The 22,640-nt window shown below is 46.9% G+C and overlaps 1 protein-coding gene across 9 annotated transcripts in view; it reads left to right on the top strand.

Annotated features, from left to right (window-relative positions):
- The window catches only part of C13H16orf96 (chromosome 13 C16orf96 homolog), a 54,671-nt gene that overhangs the window by 845 nt on the left and 31,186 nt on the right, over positions 1–22,640 (top strand). For all 9 annotated transcript variants that reach the window (XR_011424827.1, XR_011424828.1, XR_011424826.1 and 6 more), the window contains exon 2: positions 12,211–13,023. Coding sequence is in view for 4 of the 9 variants with exons in the window: in XM_023616401.2 (XP_023472169.2) it covers positions 12,604–13,023 (420 nt within the window). In the remaining 5 variants the exon portion in view is untranslated. The remainder of the gene's footprint in view (positions 1–12,210; positions 13,024–22,640) is intronic.

The raw sequence follows: 22,640 nt of genomic DNA, 5'->3' as shown, positions 1-22,640 counted from the left end.
AAGGCGTCTTCAAACAGAAACCCTCATAAAACGTGATTGTGTATTAATTGGTTGATGCACGTGGGACTAGACTCTGGCAGGAACCGCACCCTGTATTTCCCCTAGGGTTTGTGCAAATTTATGGAACATAACTGCCACTAATAATGAGACTCAACTGTCTATGATTCAAGTGACATTTTAAAGAGTCATTCTGATTGCTGTGTGGAGAATGGTTTAGACCAAGAGAAGCAGTTAGGAAGCTGGGAGACCACCACATACGTCATTTAAAATTTTTCTACTAACAATGTTAAAAAAGTAAAAAGAAGCAAGTCACATTAGTTTTAATAATATGTTTAATTTAACCCAATACATGCAAAATACTGTTTAAATATAAAAAATTATCAATGAGATACTTTACATTCTTTTTTCCACACTAAGTCTTTGAAATCCAGTGTGCATTTTATACTTACCGCACTCCTCAGTTTGGACCAGCTACGTTTCAAGGGCTCAGTAGCCATATGTGGCTCATGGCTACCGTATTGCACAGCGCAGATACAGAAAATTTATTCATTTGCTCATTCAGCCTAGCAAGGTCTTGTTCTAGGCCTGGAGACACACGGAATGGAGTAAAGCCCAGTCTGAGTTCTCAGAGGGCACGCAGTCCAGCTGGGGAGACCGATGTTACAGCTTGTGTTGAAGACGTCAAAGCAAACGTTGAGAGGTCGGGGAGGGAGTACCCAGTGGAGGAAGATGACACTGAGAGAAGAGATGAATATTGAAGTTGGGCCTTGAAGCATGTGTAAGAGTTCCCCAGGCGAAAGAAGTGGGGAAGGACGCTCCAGGGAGTGAAAACTGCTTATACGGAGTCCCGGAGAAAGGACACAGGGGATGTCTCTGAGCAGTTCTTCGTGGCTGGGCGGTAGGGATGAAAGGGGAGGATAGAGGGTGGGGAAAGATGAGGGTCTTATAGCCCAGTCTATGGAGCGTAGAATTTATCCTGTTCAGTAGTAATGAGGAATGTCGACCAGCTCTGTGTTTTAGACAGACCATTCAGGCAATGTGTGTGTATGGGGACAATTGGAGGCAGGAAGACCCGTGAGGAAGCGAAGGGGCTCTTGGATGGATCGAGAGGAAAGACCCAGGGAGACTGAGGACACGGTGAGAGAGGAGGGAGGGCAAAGGGCGATCCGGAGTGTCCCATGCGGTAGAGGTCAAGTAGAACAGGCCCTGCAAACCTTACCATGCCGGAGGCTGGGGGAGAGCTTACTGACCCTTCGGAGGCCACTGTATAGCAGAGGGTTTGAGAGCCAGTGAGGGCCTAAAATTTACTGAGGTGGAACTGAGTTCTAGTCTCGGGCCGCAGCACTGTGTGGCCTTATTCAAAATCGTAAATTTTCTGGGGCTGGCCAAGTGGCACAGTGGTTAAGTTTGCACGCTCCACTTTGGTGGCCCGGGGTTCACCGGTTCGGGTCCTGGATGCAGACCTGCACACCACTCATCAAGCCATGTTGTGGCAGCATCCCATATGGAAGAACTAGAAGGACTTACAACTAGGATATACAAGTATGTACTGGGGCTTTGAGGAGAGAGAAATTTAAAAAGAGGAAGAGCAACAGATGTTAGCTCAGGGCCAATCTTCCCCACCAAAAAAATATTTAAAAAAAGGAAACTGTGCGAAATGATAAATGTTTGTGTTAGAAAAAATCTTAAATTGTCTAACTACACAATGGGGATAAATTTCATACCAGCTTCATAGGGCTGTTGTGAGGGTGCAAGGGCATGCCAGTTAGGTCACTTTGTATGGTGCTTGGCACATGCCAGCACTTAGTACAAGCGGTGCTGTTATTATTTGCTCTCCTTTGGGTGCTCTGGGCCTCAGCTCCCTCACTTACAAAGATGGAACTGCCATCTCCCACTTGCAGGAATCAAGGAATAAATGCGATGAAGGAATTGTATTTGCACTTAAAGCTAAGGGCAAATGTTCCTCAGAAGATGAAACATAGACTCCCCAGCAATTCTACTCCTAGGAATATGCCCAAGGGAATGAAAACAGGTCCACACAAAGAGCTGGACACAAATGTCCGTAGCATTTGTTCATATTCACAGCATGAGCGTTCACTTTCACTATAGCCAAAAGAGTGGAAATGACCCATCAGCTATTAAACAGAGAAACAAATGTGGTCTAGCCATGCAGTGGAATATTATTTGTCCAAAAAAGGATTAAATTCTGACACATGCTACAACATAGATGAACCCTGAAAACACTATGCTGAGTGAAAGAAGCCAGTCACATGCGACCACACACTGTATGATTCCATTTACGTGAAATGTTCACAATAGATCCAGAGAGACAGAAAGACTAGTGGTTGCCTAGGACCAGGGGATTTCAGGGGAAATGAGGGAGTCACTGCTAATGGGCGCAGGTTTTTCTTTTGGGGGTGATGAAAATGTCCTAAAATTGATTATCATGATGGTTGCACAACTCTGTGAATATACAAAAAAGCCGTTGAATTGTTCACTTAAATGGGTGAATGTGAATTATATCTTAATAAAGCAGTTATAAAAAAAAATAGGGAGAGACTATGCTTAAAGCAACTCAGCAAGAATCAGACACATAATGAAACAAGAAAGTAAAGGCCAGGGCCTCTGAGTAGAGACTGGGTGACCTTACCCGAGTTGTTTGCTGTAGAATCCTCGTGGGGGGGGGTCTAAGACCCGGAGCCCACCACGGCCCCACGGCAGGTCAGGAGTTGTCATTGACCATCTCGCAGTGTAACTGCTCGTCTCACCTTTTCCTGGGGAGCATTTGATTTCTGCAGACACCTCCCCTCCACATGTGTAGGCACACGCAGCTCCTTCCGTGTCACTGGCCTCTGAGCCTCACACTTGTGTTGCAAAGCCTTTTATTTTTAGTCCAGATGTTACCGAAACTGGGGCAACGGGAGCGCCTTAGGCCAGTACGCCTTCAGCAACAGGTGCTTTTGTACCCAGTGGCCCCTGCCAGCAGACCATCCTCTTGACACTGGATGAACACCTGTTGGCCTTCACTGGGACCGGCTCACAGGGTTCCTGAGAACTGTTTGCCTCCCAGGTTGCGCAGAAAACAGCACAAAGGTGGGGAAAGTGGGAGCTCCTCCATCCTCTCTACAACCAGTGCCATCTGCTGGCAAAACGGCAGCGCAGGGAATGTGGCGGATTCTCCAGCTTGCCTGTCCTTCCCTGCCTTGGAACCTGTGTTCCATTGCGCAGGGGGTAATGTTCATCCCTTAGTTCAGTTCTCTTAGGCCAGAGTTAAAATTAGGCCGGATTCTTACACTGAGACCCATAAGGAAAAGGGCACATGTCTTAAGTATTGAGCCCGATGCATTTTCATATACCTCGCTCCTTAGGGCAAGCAGCACCAGGTCAAAACACAGAGCGTGATTATCCCCAGCAGCCTCCTCTGTGCCCCCTTCCACTCCCTGTCCCCCCATGAGAAAGTTACCAGCCTGACTGCTAAGAATAGATTCGTTTTGCCTGGTTTTGTATCTTCTATTACAAGATTGAGCCAGCTGGAGCATCCTGTGTGCAGTTTTGTAATGCAGCACTCCAGGTGACTAAAGGGGTTCTGCCCACTGGAGCAGAGCTGAGCATCACAAGGGGTACCACAGTCCTCTCCCTCCTCATTACCCTCCTCCACCCATCAGGCTGATGCATCGTTGGCCTGAAAGCCTCAAACAAAATCGTGTGATCATTTTGGGAGATGCAGCTAACATCACTGAGCACTTACTCTGTGCCAGGCACCAGGATAAGCACTTTACCCACACACCTCTCTTCTTTCCCACAAGGAGCCTATGCTCATTTACCTTAAGCTGAGCAGAGAGTGTAATGTGCTCAGAATTGCAGAGCCAGTGGCCAGCAGACCCCAGCTTTTGTGACTCTAGACTGGTGGTCTCCTCACCCCTCAAGCTGCCCTCTAGAGATGGTGTGAGCCAGCACAAATGAGGTGAGAGAGGAAGCTGTCATTCTCAGGCCTGTTCTTTGCAAAAATTTGTCTTTACACCCAGCACAGGACAGGAAGGGATCCCACCACCCCTGTCCATTGATTTGTTTGAGTTGTTGCAGGTTCCCAGACCGTTGATACAGAAAAGTGCTCTTATCAGGAGTGTGCAGTGTGACGCATTTTCATGAAGTGAACACACCGATGTACCCCCTTCCCAGTAGCCTGCCTCAGGCTCCCTTCTAAGCATGAGGTCCCCCCAGGGTCACCACGCTCCTGACTTCTAGCGGCAAAGGTTGGTTTTCTCTCTTTTTGGACTTTTTATAGAAATGGTTTCATACAGTATGAACTCTTTTGTATATGACTTGTTTTGCTCAATTTTCTATACATGGGTCATCTGTATCGTTGCACATAGTTGTTGATGTTCATTCTCATTGCTCTTTGGTAGTCCATTATGTGGATATATCACAGCTTGTCTGTTGTGCTGTTCATGGGCATCTGGGTGATTCCCTCGTGGGCCTTTTTAGTTATTGTGATATTGGTGTCACAGACATTCTAGTGCATGGTATGAGTATGTTCTGTTGGGTGTCCGCCAAGGGGTGGAATGGCTGGGTCATAGGGTGTGCATACTTTCAGCTTTGTAGACCCTGCCGCACGATTTCCCAGAGTACTTTCACCAGTTTACACTCCACCGGAGCATATGAGAGTTCTGCTGGTCGTAGCCTCGCCAACGCCTGGTATTGCCAGACCTTACTATTTAAATGCTAAAACAATTCTAAATGGAAACATGAATGATTTCAAGTTAACATCTATTCTGTAGTATTTCTATCATTAATATGGCCCATGAGAGTTGGCAGCTCCTTTGCGTTTGTCATCCGTTTAGCAAACAGCTACTGATCCCTCCTATGTGCTGGGCTGTGTGCTGGGGCTAGAGAGACAGAGAAGAAGGAGAAACGCCTCTGTCCTGAAGGAGCTCCAGGAGCGCCCTCGCTTCAGGTCTCAGCTCAGATGTCACCTCCACAGACCCCTGAGCACCGGCCCCCTTTATCACATTGTCTGCTTCATTTTCTTCATAGCACTTACCGTCATCCAAGGTACCTTATTTATCTGTTTGTTTACTTGTTTGCTCTCTTCATGAGGGCAGGAATCTTGTCTGTTCAGTGTTCTGTAGCCCCTAGAATAGTTTATGGCACATAGTTGACATTCAGTAAATATTTGTTGAGTGAATGATTGATTGAATAAGTGACTGGCAGGACAAGAGCTGAGATCTTAGATTCAAGTCCTGGCCCTGCCACATATTAACTATGTGCGACCTTCGGTAAATTATTTAAGTTTTCTGATCCTCATTTCCTCATCTATAAAACAATAGTGCTTGAACTGGCAGAGGAAAGAACTAGAGAGCTTGAAGCTAGATTGACAGAGATTATTCAACCTTCAAAAAACAGAGAGAATAGAATGAAGAAAAATGAATAGAGCCTCAGAGAAATGTGCACCAGCATATGTTAATGGGAGTATCAGAAGGCGAGGAGAGAAACGAGCAGAAAAAATATTCAAAGAAATGCCTGAAAACTTCCCACATGTACTTTAAAAAAAACTCATTAATCTGCACATCCAAGAATCTTAAAGAATTCCAGGTAGGACAAATGTAAAGAGATCCACACCCACACACATCTTAGTTAAAAAAAACAAAACAAAGAAAAAAGTCTTAAAAAGAGCAAGAGAAGAATGACTCATCACATGCAAGGGAACCCAAATAGTGTTAACAGCTGACATCACCAGAAGCAATGGAGGCTGGAAGGCAGTGGGATGATGCATTCAAAATGCTAAAAGAGAAATAAGGATCATCCCTGTCTTGTAGGATTATTGTTTGCATCAAAGAAATCGTAAATTCAGTGTCTGACGACAGTGCTTCCCTGAACACATTATTAAGGTACATAGGGTGTTGCTTCAGATTGTCTTCAAATTCTTTTGTGTTATTTAATCCACTCTATGTGAGACAACAGGGGCAGCTCAATATTGTTAGGGCAGAAGGTAAAAAGCAGCCTTCCAGTATTCATCTGGAGGTTTGCCAGAAGCAAATATCTCCATTTATGGTCCTTCTTAGGAGAAAGGCTCTCTATAAATGGCTATTTTATTCATTCACTCAATCAGTATTTACTGGGCACCTACTATGTGCTTGCTAGAAGCAGTCTCCTATTGGAAGGAAGATAAAATCTACCTCCAGGAACTCATAGAGTAGTGAGAGAGAATGGCACTAATCAAACAGCCACACAGATGACCTTAACAAGCGTGTGAAGAAAAGACATGAAAAGTGCTAAGATTCCAGAGTCGGGGACATTTACTGTAATCAAGGAGATGGGGAAGCCTTCCCTTGGAAGGTGATGGCTGAGCTGAGGTCTGAAGGATAAGTAGGAGTTCCCTTTCCCAGGTAAATATGGGAAGGAAAAGTATTTCAGCCAAGGAGACTACATGTGCAAAGGCCCTGGGGCAGGAAGGAATAGGACAAAGGCACAGGGACTAAAAGAAAGCTAATTTGAAAATTCCATGTCTGATAAGTAGTTAATATCCAGAATATATAAAAAATTCCTGTAACTCAACAACAAAAAAATGAACAACCCAGTTAAAACATGGGCAAAGGACTTGAATAAGTGTTTCTCCAAAGAAGACACAATTCAAGAAGATATGCTCAACATCACTAATGATTAGGGAAATGCAAACTAAAACCATAATGAGATACCACTTCACACCCATTAGGATAGCTATTATCAGAAAAACAGAAAATAAGAAGTTCTGGTAAGGATGCAGGAAAATTGGATCACTTATGTGTTGCTGGTAGGAATGCAAAATGATACAGCCACCATGGAAAACAGTATGGCAGTTCTAAAAAAATTAACTGTGGAATTACTGTATGACTTAGCAATTCCCTTTCTGGTTATAAACTCAAGAGAACTGAAAGCAGGGACTTGAACAGGTATTTCAAATACACCCATGTCCCACGTTCGTAGCAGCTTTATTCACAATGGCCAAAATGTGGAAGCAACTCGTGTCCATCATCCATTGATGGATGAGTAGATAAGCAAAGTGTGGCATATACATAAAGTGGAATATTATTCAGCCTTAAGAAGGAAGGAGATTCTGACACATGCTACAACATGGATGAACCTTGATGACATTGGGCTCACTGAAATCAGCCAGTCACCAAAGAACAAATACTGTATGATTCGATTTATATGAGGTGCCCAGAGTTGTCCAACTCATAGAGACAGAAAGGGTGGTTGCCAGGAGCTGGGAGAGGGGAGAATGGAGAGTTGTTGTTTAGTGGGGACAGAGTTTCATTTGGGTGGATGAGAACAATTCTAGAGCTCGATGAAGGTGATGGCTGCGCAACAATGTGAATGTACTTAGTGTTGCTGAACTGTGCACTTAAAATGGTTAAAATGATAAATTTCACGTTATGTATAGTTTAGTACAATTTTAAGAAAGAAAGTCAGTGTGCTATACTCAGGGAACAGAGAGAGCTGCTATGAGTTGAGGCTAAAGAGGTAAGAGGTGGGCCTAGCCATGCACCATGTAAACCATGTCAAGTGGTTTGGTCTTTGTCCTGAGCAAGGGAGTGGAGGGCTGGCGGTGGACAAGGAGGGGAGTGGATGGAACTGGGAGATATTTAGGAGGAAAATTCAATAAGGCCAGGTGAAGGATGTCATGTGGGTGATTGGGTGAAGGAAGGCATCTGGAACATCCCTGGGTGGCTCCTGGAGACCTCTGGTCTGAGGTCTTGTTAAGGGAGCTGGACAGTGCCCTGTCCAGGTCCCAGTGCAAATGTAGACTTTTTTTTTCTTCTCCCCAAAGCCCCCCAGTACGTAGTTGTATATTCTAGTTGTAGGTCCCTCTGGTTGTGCTATGTGGGACACCGCCTCAGCATGGCTTGATGGGTGGTGCCATGTCTGCACCGAGGATCCGAACTGGGGAAACCCTGGGCCACCAAAGCAGAGCACGGAAACTTAACCACTCAGCCACGGGGCCGGCCCCCACAAATGTAAACTTATATTTTATGCCCCCCAGAAGAAATTTGGGCACTTGCAGCCCCTACCCACCTGGACACACCCTTCTGGGTGGGTGGACATCAGGGGACCCAGGGAGTGCAGACTCTGATTGACTGTAGCCTCTCCTAGACGCACCCACCTGCCCCTCACCACTGAGTTCCATGTGTGCTTTCCTGACTGTGACGTTTGGCCAGCCTCGCAGATGAGCACTTTGGACCAGTCAGGGGTTCTTCTGGTTGCAAGCAACGGAAACTGAGTCTGGTTACCTGAGCAGAAAAGGACTCGATTAGAAGGTCATGGTTGCTCAAAGAGTTGGGTTCCTTGACTGGGGAACTGGAAACCTGGGCCTGGCCACGATGCCACCACAGGACAGCCTGCCTGGGAAGCTTAGTGTGCCATTGCCCAGTGGCCCGGCCACTGGGCCCTTGACTGCACTAGGGTTGTCTTGAAAACCCCCTTCCCTTTTCATCCGCCCTTCATCCTAGCAAAATAAGAGCTGTTAACCCCATTTTAGAGACGAGAAAGCTGAGTCTCGGGGAGGTGAGTGGCTTTCCTAAGATCAGGTATCTTGCATAACATGGGAAGTGGCTGAGTCACTGCTGTCCCACATACCACCCCCAGACCAGTGCCTAACCCATGGCTCTCCACAGCTTCCAGCGGGTTAGTCCAGAGCCGATTTGCATTTAAAGAGGCTTTTTAAAATATTGGTCCTCAAATTCAGAACCAGGGACAGCAGTTGCCTTGTTGATTTTTCACACCTAACCACAAATGCAACCTTGGAGCAGGGGTGGGGAGATCTGATTGGACCGTTAGCTTCTGCGCAGGGAGCAGGTCACCTGCACCTGTTGTGCAAGCCCGCACCCCCAGCCCGAATAAGCAGAGTGTCCCGATGCTAGGCAGCCAGAAATGGCAGACATTCACCCCAAACTCTAATCTTTCACCAGGCATCCTTCCCCCTCACAGTTCTTCCTGAAGTGAGAGAAGAAAGGTCACCTAGTCATCATTCTTTGGTGTTTATCCAGCATGAAAAATGAATGACTCGTCTGGGCAAAGTGGATGAATGGCACTTTACAGAACTGATTTAATCTTGACATCAATTTATTTGGGAGGGAAAAAAAATGCTGCTTCTCATTTCCAGTCATGTTAATTGGTGTCTGGCTCCGACCAGCCATTCAAGGAATGTCCCAGCAACAAGTTTGTCCTGAAATTGTCTGAATTAGGGTTCTGCCATCAGCACTGAGCAGTGCCAGATCACAGCTGCTATCTGTTGACCTCCGGGCCAGTTCCCTTCCCAGGGGGCAGCACATCCTCTTGGGAGCCAGGATGCCCTGTGGAGTGGCACGGTGGCCTCCTCCACACAAGCTGCCAGGTCTTCAGGTCTTTCATTTTTGTAATGGATGTTTTATTTCCGGGCCTAGAATAACATGACTTTTAGATTTTATGGATCCTTTCAAGTCTAATACATTAGATTTTTTTTGCATTTTCATCATAAGTGTTTTAATTTAGCTGCATCAAATCACCTGCAGCATACACAGCTTTCCCAAATCTTGCCATTCTTTACCATGAAGTGATTGCACGCATGTGTGCACATAGATGCAGGTTGGTACTCTCCATGCCCAGTTTCTCTGGTACAGTGTGGGAGGGGACCACACCAGCTGTGAACCCCAAGGGGTATCTTTGGGGGCCATCTTAGAGGCTGGCTACCCCAACAACCCAATTAAATTAGTGCCCATCCCCCACTCTCATTTTGTCCTATTTTGTTATATTAGTAACTCTTATCACTCCCTGAAGTTATTTTCTTGCTTTGTTGTAAAATAAGTGTCTTTCTCCTCCACTAGCCTGCAAGCCCTGTGAGATCAGAGACTCCTCAGACCTGCTCACTGTGGGCTCCTCCATAATTAAGAGCAGCCTCTGGCACATAGTAGGTGCTCAGTAAATATCGGGGAGGAGAAGAATGAAGCGTCGGTGCCAGGCCCAGGGCGGGTGCTGCGCCGTGAATCTGTCTCTCTGTGGTGGGCGTGCAGCGCTTGTTGTGAAGGCCTGAGACCAGACCTCTGTGAACTGTTGCAACCTGGGCTGATGACGGAGCTTCCCTGTCTCAGATCCCAGAGGAGCACACACCCTGGGCCCCAGGAGCTGCCAGCACCAATGAGACACTTCTCTAAATGCCCACACCCTAGCTTCAGAGTCAGCCGGGGAACTAGTAACCGACACTCCGCCTCACACCAGGACTTCTGAAGTGAAGACCCCCTCCCCCAAAACAAGGGAATGGTTTCAGATGCTGGGCTCCCCCAAAATGACAAAGAGCCATTATACCCACTTACCCAGCCTGGTCCCCAGTGACCAAGAATTGCGGCAAATTCTGTCACCCACATTTCTTTGTAAGGCCTGTGGGGAGCCCCCTGGTCTGGCCCCACATCCACCTCTGCAGCCTTGTGGCTACACTGAACTACCCACTCCCTCATCTTCCCTTGCCCACCTAGGAAAGTCTTGCTTATGGTTCTGTAATGATACAGCTCCACAGTCCCTTGTCTGCAGTTCCAAATCCAGAAGCTCTGACGCTGCCGGGTTCTTCCTAAGTTTGCACTTCCTAAGTCTTTGCCTCCAGGCAAGACCACCAGGAAGCCTCTGCAGTGGAGCAGAGTTGAGCTTACTGACTTGTTGCCACAAAGGGGAACGTCCACCGTGGGTGTTCTGATCACCTCCCATTCACCCCATTGGTGAGGGAGGGACCCCCGTCCCCAGAAGTACGAGCCTCACTCTGGACAGGTGAGATGGACAGCTGTTGTTAACCACAGATACTCTACAGATCTGTATATGTATACTCTATACGTTTATACATATATAGCCGGGGGACTAGGACACCACCTGCCACACAGCGCTGCTCGGGTTGCACTCGGGAGCAGAGCCAGCAGGCACTGTGGGCTGCAGGCTTTGTGGTGACAGGGGTGGGGCGCCCCCTGGTTCCCGCGGGAGGACGCGATTCGCTCATTTGAATAGTTCTGCAGGCTGGCAGGAAACTGAGGCCCCTCAGGCTGAGAACAGGGTGCAGTGCAGCTGGGTCTGGCTGGTGGGGGAACTAGCCAGGAGGGGAGCCTTTCTGGCTGGGTGGAGGGCACATGTGACAAGAACAGGGGGACTCGAGGGGCTCTGTGCGGCTCAAAGATGTCAAGGCAGCACTTGAATTTGTAGGTCTTACAACACAATGGGGACCCTAGGGCATCTGTAAGAGGGTTCAGTTAGAAGGACTTATTATAGGATTGGGGTCCATGGGGGAGTGTTCTGGATTGGGTACTGTCAGGAAGCAGGGTCGTTCTGTGACTGGGTCTTTTAATCAGTCCTGTCTAGAAAGTGGGAAGAACGAAGCAGAACTAAAGCTCTGGTGGGTAAAGAAGCAGTGGTCACTCCTGTTAGCCAGGGTGCGGGGCTCTGCGGTCAAGTTTGGGGTTTGGACAATATTCTTGTTTTTGTCTGAGTTCAGAGCGGATTACAACGGGTCTTATTTTGTCCTGGCCCTTCATGTTCTCTGAGGTCGTGTTCATAGGTGTGTACCAAGGCCCTCTCAGCACCTCCAGGGCCCGTGGTGCAGGGCCAGCTCCCGCTGTCAGGGGCTGCTCTGCTCGTCTCCACACCCCCTTCTAGCCAAGAGTAGACGAGGTCAGCCCTGAGAACCCCTGCTAGGATGTCTAGAGCTTCACTGTGGCTGAATGGTGTGGGTCAGGAGGTGGTTCAGAGGACGTCAGCCACAGCTAGACTGCGGGTAGACACTCCTGTTTTCACACAGGGCGTGTTGTCGAGTCCTCTCATGGGACAACCCCAACACTTAAGACTCTGGACAGCAGCCATCAGGCACCCACAACACAGGCCGTTATCAGAAACAAAACCAGCTGTTGGTTCTGGTGATAGATCCCGAAGACGGGCCTTGATTGTCACACAGGCCATAGAAACATGCCTGGTCTTTCCCTAGAGACCCAGCTGGCTTCTTTTTTCAGCCTTGTCACCAACTGTTCTCCTCGACCCGTGATGTTTGTGTAGTATTTGCATAGGTGCAGCCAGAAATGTTTGCTCAAGTGCAAATTCCCCCTCTGTCAGCCGAGAAGAAATCCAGGGCTCCACGATCAGCTAAGGAATTTCCATTTCACCGGCTTGTTGGGTTTCCAGAGCGGGAGCTTGGGGTTCCTAACTCCAAGAACTCTGTTTTCTGTCCAGATTCTGGAGAGTTCCAGGGAGCAAGCTGTCTCTCGGTCACCTTCCCTGCATGCTTCTTGGAAAGGGTCATCGGTCTTACGTAACTGAAGGGCTTGAATTAAAAGGCTGACCGTTCATCTGTTCAAACACTCATCAGCTATTAATTGGGCACCTACTTTGCCCACTTCAGGCTCTCGGAAGCACAGCCACTTGCCCACGTTCTTTGGTGTCCTAGCAACCAGAAACTCTCATCTGAGCTCCGGCCAGGACAAAGGCCATTTTCTCCCTGACCACTGTGACTTGGAGCCTCCCAAGGCCTCTGAGGACCTGTCCGTGCAGTTCAGGGATCCCTTGAAAGCCATTGCTTGTCCCCAAGGACACCGGGAACCCCAGCCCAGCTGACCCCCCGGCAGAATGAGCTTCTCGCTCACGTTCTCCGAGCTGGTCAACATTGCCATCCCGCAGTGCGGGGTGGTGAACTTCAGGGCCCTGCACCACCTGCTCCAGGGCATCCTGGAGCACATCCACATGGCCGAGCTCAAGAAGGTCCTCTCGGGGGACGAGGACTTCCTCCAGACCTCGCAGGAAATGTTCATACCCCGGGAAGGAGATGCCCAGCCCATCGTCAACCCCATGAAGAGGGTCAGCAACATCTTCGACCATGTGGTGAGCCGCGTCGACAAGATGGAGAACCAGCTGGCCATGCTGCAGGAGCTGCCCTCCACTGCCCAGCTGCTGGAGGGCAGCCAGGGCACGGGCCAGCCCGCCCGGGAACTGTGGCACCTGATCAAGCTCCGGAAGATGGTGGAGGGCAACGAAGAAGCCACGGCAAAGGTAAGCCGCCCGGCTTCCAGGCTCTTCCTGCCCGCTTTGCCCTCCTCCCAGGCATCTCACCCACTCTTCCCTTGTGCCCCCTTGTGATGGGCCCTCCCCCTAAAGGGGGAGGAATGCGGCTTTGGTGTCAGTCAGAACCAAAGTTCTAAGCTTGCGTCCTTCGTCCAGTAGTGAGGAAAGAAGCCGGACACAAAAGGCCACGTGCTGCGTGACTCCATTCATACGAAATGTCCGGAACAGGCACATCCACAGGGACAGAAAGCAGATTGGTGGTTGCCAGGGGCTGGGGAGAAGCGACATGGGGAGAGACTGCTGAGTGGTTATGGGGTCTCCTTTTGGGGTGATGAAAAGGTTTTGGAGCTGGGGCAAGGTGGTGGTTGTACAACGTTGTGAATGCACAAAATGCCGCTGTATTATCCAGTTTAAAATGTTTTATTGTACGTTGTGTGAAGCTCACCTCAAATAAAAAGAAATAACCGAGGACCCACAATGAGGGAGGCTCCGTGGTAGTCACTGTGAATAGGAGTTCGTGTTCTACTGAGGGGGACAAACAGAAAGCAAGTGAATAAAAATCTACAGAAACTAGCCATGTGAAAAGGGGGAAGAACATTATCCCTATTTTATGGGTGAGGAAACTGACACTCAGAAATGTTCATCAGTTTGCTGAAGGTGCAGCAGCAGTGACGGCGGAGCAGGAGATGAGCCGAGCCCATCTGACCTAGGGCCTGCCTTGGACCTCGTGCTCGCCTGCCTGCCCGCCCAGCACACAGTTATCCATCAGGAGCTGTAACCATGCGGGAAAGAGTTTGGATCTCGGGAAATAGATACCCAGCCTCTTTCTCCTTCCATCCTCCCACTGGCCAAACCAGAAAGCCAGAAGTCAGAGGGCCAGGAGTATGTGAGTGCAGTGCCTGTGGGTTGACCTCCTGGGGCACCGAGCATGTGGCAGGGGTGGAGGGTGGATGTGCAGGGCTGGGTGGCAAACATCCATCACACGGAGGGACCACTTCGAGGCATGAGCCCTAACTGAGAAGGGAGTCAGGGGCGAAGCAGGTTGAGATGGTTCTGGAAAGATGGATAGAAGTTCAGCAGGCAGATAGGAGAAGGGGGCCTTTCCAGAGGAGGCAGTGGCAGGAGCCAGCACGGGGCACGTCTGTGGCATAAGGGGCAGTCCTGTTGGCTCATCCCTGGAGGAAGGTGGTCGATGATGAGTTGGAAAGCTGGCTGGGACCCCACTTTGGGGGTCTTCAGATGCCAACAAGAAGCGTTTGTTCTCATCCAGAAGGTGGATTGTGGGAGGCATGCAGTCTTTCCCGTAGGGAAAGTGGATGTGAGCTGAGCTGCCCCTGGAGAAGGCTGGCCTCAGGGGGAGGGATCAGCAAAAGGAGGCAGGGCCAGGAGTAGGGAGGCCAGGGAGGCCACGAGCCATGACCACCTGGGCCTGAGAATAGGACAGCACGTCAGGTGTGGTGGGTGCAGAAAGGAAGGGCTGTTTGCAAGAAGATTCAACTCAGAGAACTGGACACCAGCAAAGGGAAGGGCCGGGGGTGGGAGGTGGGAGTGCAAGGAGGAGCTGAGCGGGGTGAGATGACACTTGTGTCAAGATGCTGATGAGATGTTCCAGGGGAGATAATGGGCCAGCAGACAGAGAGAAATGAGGGTCCAGGACTCGGGGGACAGGAGACAGCTGGAGCCAGGGCATGAGATACAGGGACCAGAGAGTGAGGACAGACCCCACAGCTTGGAAATTGCAACTCCACACCAGCCTACATACAACATATTTATCAAGAACAACACAGATGTTGTTTGACAAAGGACCAAGGTGAGTGGGCCAGACAGTCATCACTGGTGGAGGCCACAGTGGTACCCACATATCCCTCTGTGTGGTCCCTTTGGCCTGATGTGGCTCTGGATAGGGTGGAGATGGTCCATCTGGGCATAGCCATCCATCCCAGGGGTCATCGTCCTCCTGTCCTTGGAGATGGCATGTCCCAGATCCTCTTTGAGCTAGTCTCTGCTCACTGGGGTGTCCAGCCGCATCTCCCTGGGAGGTGGGTCATTTCCAGGATATCTTAGGTTAGCATTCTTGTTTTTCAGGTTGAGGTAAAATTCACATAACATAAAATCAACCACGTTGAAGTGAAGAATTGGGTGGATTTAGCACACTGACTGTGTTGTGCAAGCACCACCTGTACCCAGTTCTAAACCATTTCCATCACTCCAAAAGGAAACTCTGAACTCCTCAGTCACTCCCCATGCCCTCCTCCCCCAATCCCTGGCAACCACCTATCTATGCTTGTGCTCTAAGGATTTACTAATTCTGGACATTTCGGAGAAATGGAATCATACAATATGTGGCCTTTTCTAACTGGTTTCTTTCACTTAGCATGATGTTTTCCAGGTTCATCCATGTTGTGGCATAAATCAGTACTCCATTCCCTTTTTATCGCTGAATAATATTCCATTATATGGATAGACCATATTTTGTTTATCCGTTCATATATTGATGAGCATTTGGGTTGAGACTCTTTTTAAACAAAGGCATTGGGGCCGGCCCCGTGGCCAAGTGGTTAAGTGTGTGCACTCCACTTCAGTAGCCCAGGGTTTCACTGGTTCGGATCCTGAGTGCAAACACGGCACTGCTCGTCAAGCCATGCTGAGGTGGCGTCCCACACAGCACAACCAGAAGGACCTACAACTAGAATATACAACTATGTACTGGGGGGCTTTGGGGAGAAGAGGAAGCAAAAAAAGAAAAAACAAAAATGAAGATTGGCAACAGACAATGGCTCAGGTGCCAATCTTTAAAATAATAATAATAATAATAAATAAGCAAACAAACAAAGGTGTTGTGTTATTTGAAGGATGCTGGGGTTTCTCACTGGCACTAGGGAAGAAGTGAATTGGCAGGTCTCGATAGGTTGGAAGAGTTCATGGATCTCCTCCATTCTAGAGACAGCCCTTAACCCATCTCAGCTTCCGCCTGCAAGTCTCTGTGTCTTCTGGTTATAATGTTTGGGTAGAATAGGATAGAACATCTGGGGTCAGCTGTCCACTCCTGGCCCAGTCAGCCATGGCCAAGCAGGCAGATGATGCCTAAGAATTATAGCTACTGGGGCCCACGCCAGCAGGTCTCAGAAGAGGGGCCTGGACTGGCAGGCACACCAAGACTATCAACTACAGAGGGGCTGCCGGGCTTCACATCCAGCCTGGGGGGCTGAGGAGGGTGGGAACCTTGGTACAGGTGTTTGTAGAGATGACTGAGAAAAACAGATGATGCAAACTCCTTTCCTAGAAATCGGAGACACTGAGCCACAAGAAACACAGGCCAGAGTCTGCCAGCTCGACTTTCCTGGGCTCCGTGCCCCCATCTCCGTATTTTAGGTGCCCAAGCAGTGGTCCCTGTTATTATCATTATTCAGAGATTTGAACTGAGCAGAAATATGGGGTGGATTGGGACCTCAGCAAATGAGGCACCCAGGAGCCCTGCGAGAACATGCTCAGTGTCCGTGGAAGAAACAGGGAGTCTGGTCCGGCCAAGGTGGGCTGATGCCAGGCGAGAGAGGCAAAGCGACAATGTGGATGAACCTTAAATCATCAGGCTAAATGTAAGGAGCCAGACACAAAGGACCACATACGACATGATACCGTTTATGTGAAACGTCCAGAATAAGCAAATCCGTACAGACAGAAAGTTAGATTAGTGGTTGCCAGGGGCTAGAGGGTGGGGGCAATGGGAGTGCCTGCTGGTGGGTATGCGGTTTCTTTTGGGGGTGATGAAAATGTTCTGGAACTAGATAGTGGTGATGGTTGCACAACCTTGTGAATGTACTAAATTCCACTGAATTGTTCACTTTAATATTGTTAGATGTTTTTACCACACACGAAAAAGTAGAGATTGGTAGAATCTATTTAAAAAAAACAAACAAACACAATCTAACTGTATGCTGTCTGCAAGAGTCACACTTTAGATTCAAAGACGCATGTACGTTGAAAGTAAAAGGGTGGAAAAAGATATTCCATGCCAGCAGTAACCAGAAGAGAGCTGGAGTGGCTGTACTGATATCAGACAAGATAAACTTTAAGACAGAAACTGTTACTAGAGACAAAGAAGGCTGCATGGGTGGCTGAGGGCAGGTAAGGGAGGGCCTCCGAGGCCGGAGAGGTGGACACAAGTGTCCAAGGTGTCAGCCCTTCCAGAGCAGCCTGCCCCTGACCCGCCTTGATGGATGAAGGCTTCTGGAATGCACGAGTACTTGAGTGACCTGGCCAGCTCACCAAGAGGGCTGGTGGACAGGTCTGGACCTGGCTGTGCAGCCCGCAGAGGACTGTTTGTGCACCTGGGAATGTCCCTATCGTTACAGAATGTCGCCCTGTCCTGCCTGGCCAAGGTTTCCAGGGTTACCACAGTGCCCCATTGCAGCGGGTTGCCATGGTCGCTGGTTCTGGGATATGCAAGCTGCTTAACTAAGTGTCTGCACCCCCAGCCAGTCGGACTGGCAGCCCGAATGCCACCCTTTATGGGCACCTGTCAGGGGGCATGGGCCCAAAGTGGAGAAAGACAAGCCCACCGGCCCTAGCACCCACCCCAGACAGGGTGAATGGTGCCTGGGAAAGTAGGGCAAGCATGAGGGGGCTTCTCGAGAGGAGGTTTGGGAGGACGCCCAGGCGTGGCCCAAGGGCTGGTGCCCTTGGTCAGCACACCACCAGAGTTGGGGGCTCAGGCACTGCGACCGTCCTTACTAAGCAGGCGTGGGTTGCAGGGTTTCTTGCCCTCGGCACCACTGACATTTGGGCCATATAATTCTTTGTGGTGGAGACTGCCCTGTGCACTGTGGGATGTCACAGCTTTTCTGGCCTCTACCTACTAGGTGCCGGGGGTGCCCTGTAGTTATGACAACCAGAAATGTCTCCAGACACTGCCACATCCCTCGGGGGCCAGATCGCGCCACTGAGAACTGCTGGTTTAGAAAACCTGGGCTCCCCAGCTTGCTGTGCACCGCCCTGACCCGGGGTGTCCGGCGCCTGCCCGAGTTTTTCCAGAATTGCAGATTCCCAGGCCCCTCCTGCATCTCCGAGGAGGCCCTGAGCATGAAAGCTACGTTTGGAAGTCCCTGGCTGTCTTGTTGAGGCCTCACAGGAGAAGAGGAGGGACCGAGTCAGCTGTTTGTTATTAAGATAGTTCTGGCTAACCCTGTTTCCATAAATAAACTCGTGGGTCCCATTAGGGGATTGTAACCTGTTGTTGCTTTTTTGATTTCAAAACTTGCTCCTCATCTTACTCCAACCAAAAACTCCTGCTGTATGTCCCGAAATTAAAATGATTTTAAATCATAATTGGCTTTTGATAATTTCCTAACAAATCTTGAGAGCATGGAAGACACTTTGGGGTTTTAGAGAATCAAAGCCGAAGTTTTTCTGTAAATATGTTTTTATTTCTCTTGGGTATATACCTAGAGGTGGAGCTGCTGGATCATACACCCTGTTTCAAGTTAGGGGAACGGCTAGACTGTTTTCCAAAGTGGCTACACCGTTTTACATTCCTGCCAGCAGTGCATGAGAGTTCTACTTTCTCCACATCCTCACCACCACTTCTTCTTTTCTGCCTTTTTGCCTATAGCCATCCTACTGGATGTGAAACATATCTTGATGTGGTTTTGATTTGCATTTCCCTGTGACTAATGATGATGAGCATCTTCATGTGCTTATTAGCCATCTGTATATCTTCTTTGGAGAAATGTCTGTTCAGATAACCCATTTTTAATTGGGTTATTTGTCTCTTAGTTGAGTTGTAAGAGTTCTTTCTATATTCTTGATATATGATTTGTAAATATTTTCTATCTTTCTGTGAGTTGTATTTTCACTTTATTGATGGTGTCCTTTGATACACCTAAGTTTTAAATTTTGATGAAGTCCAATTTATCTTTTTCTTTTGTAACTTTTTTTTTGCGGGGTGGGGGGGGAGGGAGTGTCACTTACGCTTTTGACGGTGTATCTAAGAAACCATTGCCTAACCAAGGTCAGGAAGATTTACTCCTATGTTTTCTTCTACAACATAGGGGTAAATAGTTTATAGTTTATCTCTTATATTTAGGTCTATGAATAATTTTCAGTTAATTTTTGTATATGGTGTGAGGTAGGGGTGCAGCTTCATTCTTTTGCACGTAGATACCCAGTTTTTCAGCACCGTTTGTTGAAGACTGTTCTTTCTCCCTATTGATTTGTGTTGGCACCCTCATTGAGAACCAATTGACTATAAATGTGAAGGTTTATTTTTGGACTCTCGGTTCTCTTCCATTGATCTGTCTATCTTTGCTTATGCCAGTACCACACTGTCTTGATCACTGTAGCTTTGCAGAAAGTTTTGAAATCAAGAAGTGTGAGCCTTCCAAATTTGTTGTTCTTTTTCCAGATTGTTTGGCTATTCTGAGCCTTGTGTTTCCATATGAATTTTAGGATCAGGTTGTCCATTTCTGCAGAAAAGAAACAACTGTCATTTTTATAGGTATTGAGCTGAACCTGGAGGTCGGTTTGGGAAGTAAGTCATCCAAGCCAAGAACATGCGACGTTTTCCATTTATTTATTTATTTATCAATCATCTTTATTGAGATATAACTCACATACCATACAATTCACTCCTCTAAAGGGTGTACAAGTCAATGGTTTTTGTTATATTCACAGAGTTGTACAACCAAGACCATAATCAATTTTAGAATATTTTCATCACCTTAAAAAGAAACCCTATACCCTTTAGTTATCACCACTCTACTCCCCTAATTCCCACTCCACCCCAAACCCAGCACTAAGCAATCACTCATCTACTTTCTGTCTCTATAGATTTGTCTCTTCTGGACATTTCATATAAATGGGGTCATACAATATGTCATCTTTTGTGTTTAGCTTCTTTCACTTAGCATAATGTTTCCAAGGTTCATCCTTTTAGCGTCAGTACTTCATTCCTTTTTATGGCCGAATAATATTTCATATTGGGGATATGTCATATTTTGTTTATCCATCTGTCAGTGGATTGGCATTTGGACTGTTCCCACTTTTTGGCTACTATGAGTAATGCTGCTATGAACATTTGTGAATATTTGCATGGCCCTTTTCAATTCTCTTGTGTGTATACCTAGGAGTGGACCTGCTGGGTCATTTGGTAACTCTATATTTAATCTTATGAGGAACCACCACACTGTTTCTAAAATGGCTGCACTATTTTACATTCCCACCAGCGGTGTGAAGATTCCAATTTCTCCACATCCTCAGCAACACTTACTATTGTCTGACTTTTGATTCTAACCGTCTTAGTGGGTGTGAAGTGGTATCTCATTGTGGTTTCGAGTTGCATTTCCCTGATGACTAATGACGTTGAGAGTCTTTTCATGTGCTTATTGGCTATCTTTGGAGAAATGACTGTTCAGATCTTCACTCATTTTTAATTGGGTTATTTGTCTTGTATGTTGCTGGACTCAGTTTGCTAGTATTTTGTTGAGGATTTTTGCATCCATAGTCTAGCTTTCTTGTGATGTCTTTGTCTGATTTTGGTATCAGGGTAATACTGTCTTCATAGAATGAGTTTGGAATTCTTCTATTTTTTGTAAAAGTTTGTGAAGAATTCGTATTAATTATCCTTTAAATGATTGATAGAAGTCAGTGGTGAAGCCACCTCGGCCTAGGCCTTTCTTTGCGGTATTTTTTAAAATTACTACTTCAATCTCTTCACTTGTTTTAGGTCTATTCAGATTATCTATTTCTTCTTGAGTCAATTTTGGTAGTTTATGTCTTTCTAGGAATTTGTCCATTTCATCCAACTTACTTAGTTTGTTGGCATACAATTATTCATAGTATTCCTTTATAATTCTTTTTATTTCTGGTAAGATCAATAGTAATGTTCCCTCTTTCATTTCTTTCTCTTTTTTTTTTTAAAGATTTTATTTTTTCCTTTTTCTCCCCAAAGCCCCCCAGTACATAGTTGTATATTCTTGGTTGTGGGTCCTTCTAGTTGTGGCATGTGGGACGCTGCCCCAGTGTGGCTTGATGAGCAGTGCCATGTCCGCACCCAGGATTCGAACCAACGAAACACTGGGCTGCCTGCAGCGGAGCACGCGAACTTAACCACTTGGCCACAGGGCCAGCCCCGCTCTTTCATTTCTGACTCTAGTAATTTGAGTCTTCTCTTTTTTTCTTGGTCAATCTGGCTAAACGTCTGCTGCTTTTGTTGATCTTTTCAGAGAACCAGCGGGGTTTTTTTTTTTCCCCTGAGGAAGATTTGCCATGAGCTAAGATCCATGCCAATCTTCCTCTATTTTTTAGTATGTGGGCTGCCAGCACAACACGGCTGCTAACAGAGCATTATAGGCCTGTGCCTGGAGACTGAACCCAGGCCACCAAAGCAGAATGCCCTGAACTTAACCACTAGGCTACCAGGGCTGGCACAAAGAACCAACTTTTAGTTTCGTTGACTTCCTCTATTATTTGTCTATTCTCTATTTCATTAGTTCCACTCTAATCTTTATTGTTTCGTTTTTTTCTACTTCCTTCAGATTTAGTTTGCTCTGCTTTTTCCAGTGTCTTAAGGTCAAAGATTAGGCTATTGATTTGAGATCTTTCTTTTTTGTTAATTTAGTCACTTGTAGCTAAAATTTCTCTCCAAGTGCTGCTTTAACTGTATCCCCTAAGTGTTGGTGTGTTGTGACTTTCATTTGTGATTTCTTCTTTGACCCATTGGCTATTTAGGAGGAAGTTATTTAATTTTCACTTATTTGTGAATTTTCAATAGTTTCTTGTGTTATTGATTTCTAATTTAATTCCATTGTGGCCAGAGTACACATTTTGTATGATTTCAGTCCTTTTTAAATTTATCGAGACTTGTTTTATGGCCTAGCATATGGCCTATCCTGTAGAATATTCTGTGTGTGTTTGAGAAGAATAAGTATTCCATCATTGTTGAGAAGAGTAGTCTATAGATGTCTGTTATGTCTAGTTGGTTTACAGTGTTGTTCACATCTATTTCCTTGCTGATCTTCTGTCTAGTTGTTTTATCCATTATTGAAAGTGGGGTATTGAAGTCTCCAACTGTTCTTGCTACATTGTCTATTTCTCCTTTCAATTCTGTCCGTTTTTGCTCCCTGTATTTTTGGGCTCCATTGTTAGGTGCATACAGGTTTATATGACCATAACTTCCTGATGGATTGACCCTCTTATTATAAAAGTCCCTCTGTGTCTCTAGTAACAATTTTTATCTTAAAGTCTATTTTGTCTGATAGTATAGCCACTCCAGTTCTCTTTTGTTTACTGCTTGCATGGTATATCTTTTTCTATACTTTTCTTTTCAACCTATTTGTGTATTTGAATCTCAAATATGTCTCTTGTAGATACCATGAGATTGGACCATGTTTTCTTATCCATTCTGCTGATCTCTGCCTTTTAACTGAAAGTTTAATCCATTTACATTTAATGTAACTGATAAGAAGGACTTCTGCCATTTCACTATTTGTTATTTTTGTTAGCTGAATGCCTCACTATGCACTAGGCCCTTTATACACATTAACATTTTTTATACCCTTTTTATGATTTAGAAATCTAAAACCTAGAAAGACTGAAGTAAAAGCCCCAGT

The sequence above is a fragment of the Equus caballus genome, chromosome 13 (genome assembly GCF_041296265.1).
Source record: "Equus caballus isolate H_3958 breed thoroughbred chromosome 13, TB-T2T, whole genome shotgun sequence".
Lineage (NCBI taxonomy): Eukaryota > Metazoa > Chordata > Mammalia > Perissodactyla > Equidae > Equus > Equus caballus.
The sequence above is the reverse complement of the archived record's forward strand: the minus strand, read 5'-3'. Positions and strand labels throughout refer to the sequence as shown.